This window comes from Corvus brachyrhynchos, unplaced genomic scaffold (genome assembly GCF_000691975.1).
Source record: "Corvus brachyrhynchos isolate BGI_N302 unplaced genomic scaffold, ASM69197v1 scaffold10, whole genome shotgun sequence".
Lineage (NCBI taxonomy): Eukaryota > Metazoa > Chordata > Aves > Passeriformes > Corvidae > Corvus > Corvus brachyrhynchos.
In genome coordinates this window covers 7,363,706-7,364,714 of record NW_008236180.1, presented here as the reverse complement: position 1 = coordinate 7,364,714, position 1,009 = coordinate 7,363,706, and the positions used below count along the sequence as shown (strand labels likewise).

At 45.7% G+C, this 1,009-nt stretch overlaps 1 protein-coding gene across 1 annotated transcript in view; it reads left to right on the top strand.

The window, feature by feature from the left end:
• The window catches only part of NPEPL1 (aminopeptidase-like 1), an 18,625-nt gene that overhangs the window by 4,458 nt on the left and 13,158 nt on the right, over nt 1-1,009 (top strand). The window contains exon 3 of the mRNA XM_017735868.1: nt 510-743. Coding sequence (XP_017591357.1) covers nt 510-743 — 234 coding nt within the window. The remainder of the gene's footprint in view (nt 1-509; nt 744-1,009) is intronic.

Below are 1,009 nucleotides of genomic sequence, written 5' to 3'. Positions count from 1 at the left end.
CCCCCCCCCCCCCCCAGCCACTGCGGTGGGAGCTGCGGACCTGTTTGTTTAGTGGTGGTGATGGCTTGTGGTAGAATGATAAACGTTTTGCATTGCGGCTTTTAGGAAGCTGGATGTTTGGCAGGGGATTTTATACAGGACTCCCCAGTCTCTTAAGACAATATTTACCCTTCTTGGTTTTATTTGTTTTTAATTAAATTGCTATGTGAAATAATAATTCGAAGCTAGTAAATCAATCGTCCTATTTATCACTAGGAGAACTGTCTCAAGTTAAGAAAGCTCTGAACCAGCCTGTGCACTAAACAGTGTGGTTTTAAATTGTAATTCATACGGCTTAAAGGAGATGCTTGTCATGGAAAGTACGTTTATATTTTCTGGTTAATGAACAGGTTTGTCAAATTTCCTGGTTCTTTTCACTCCAGAGGTTGTTGTACACAATTTCTTTGTTTCCAACACCTAAACCCTTGTCATTAAAAAGTGCCTAAATACAGCAGGAGTGAGGTGGGAAGGAAAGCCTGGCACAGGTCTTTGTCTTTAAATCCTTCGTTTCTCCCCAGATCTGGCAGTCTGCTCTGGGCACTCTGAATCCCAACCCCACGGACAGCTGTCCCCTGTACCTGAACTATGCCACGGTGGCCGCACTGCCATCCAGGGTCAGCCGGCACAACAGCCCATCCGCAGCTCAGTTCATCACCCGCCTGGTCAGGAACTGCCTGCCAGGAGGGGTCAACAGATGCATTGTTGTAAGTGGCTCTTGAATTGCTCTGGTGAAATGTCTAGTGAGTGTTTTCTCGACTTTTCCAGGTTGTAGGTGTCTCCAAGGAGACTGGAGGTGGACAAGTTTGACTGATATAATTATACTGACATGAGTGGTTTTGCACTGACATGTAGGCAAGACCTGACTGTAATGGCTTGTGCATGCTCAAGCAGCTGGAGGGAATTAAGGTTGGATATGTATGGAACGTCTTCAACCCGGAATGCCCCAGAAAAAGGAAATATTAGTGGCTTT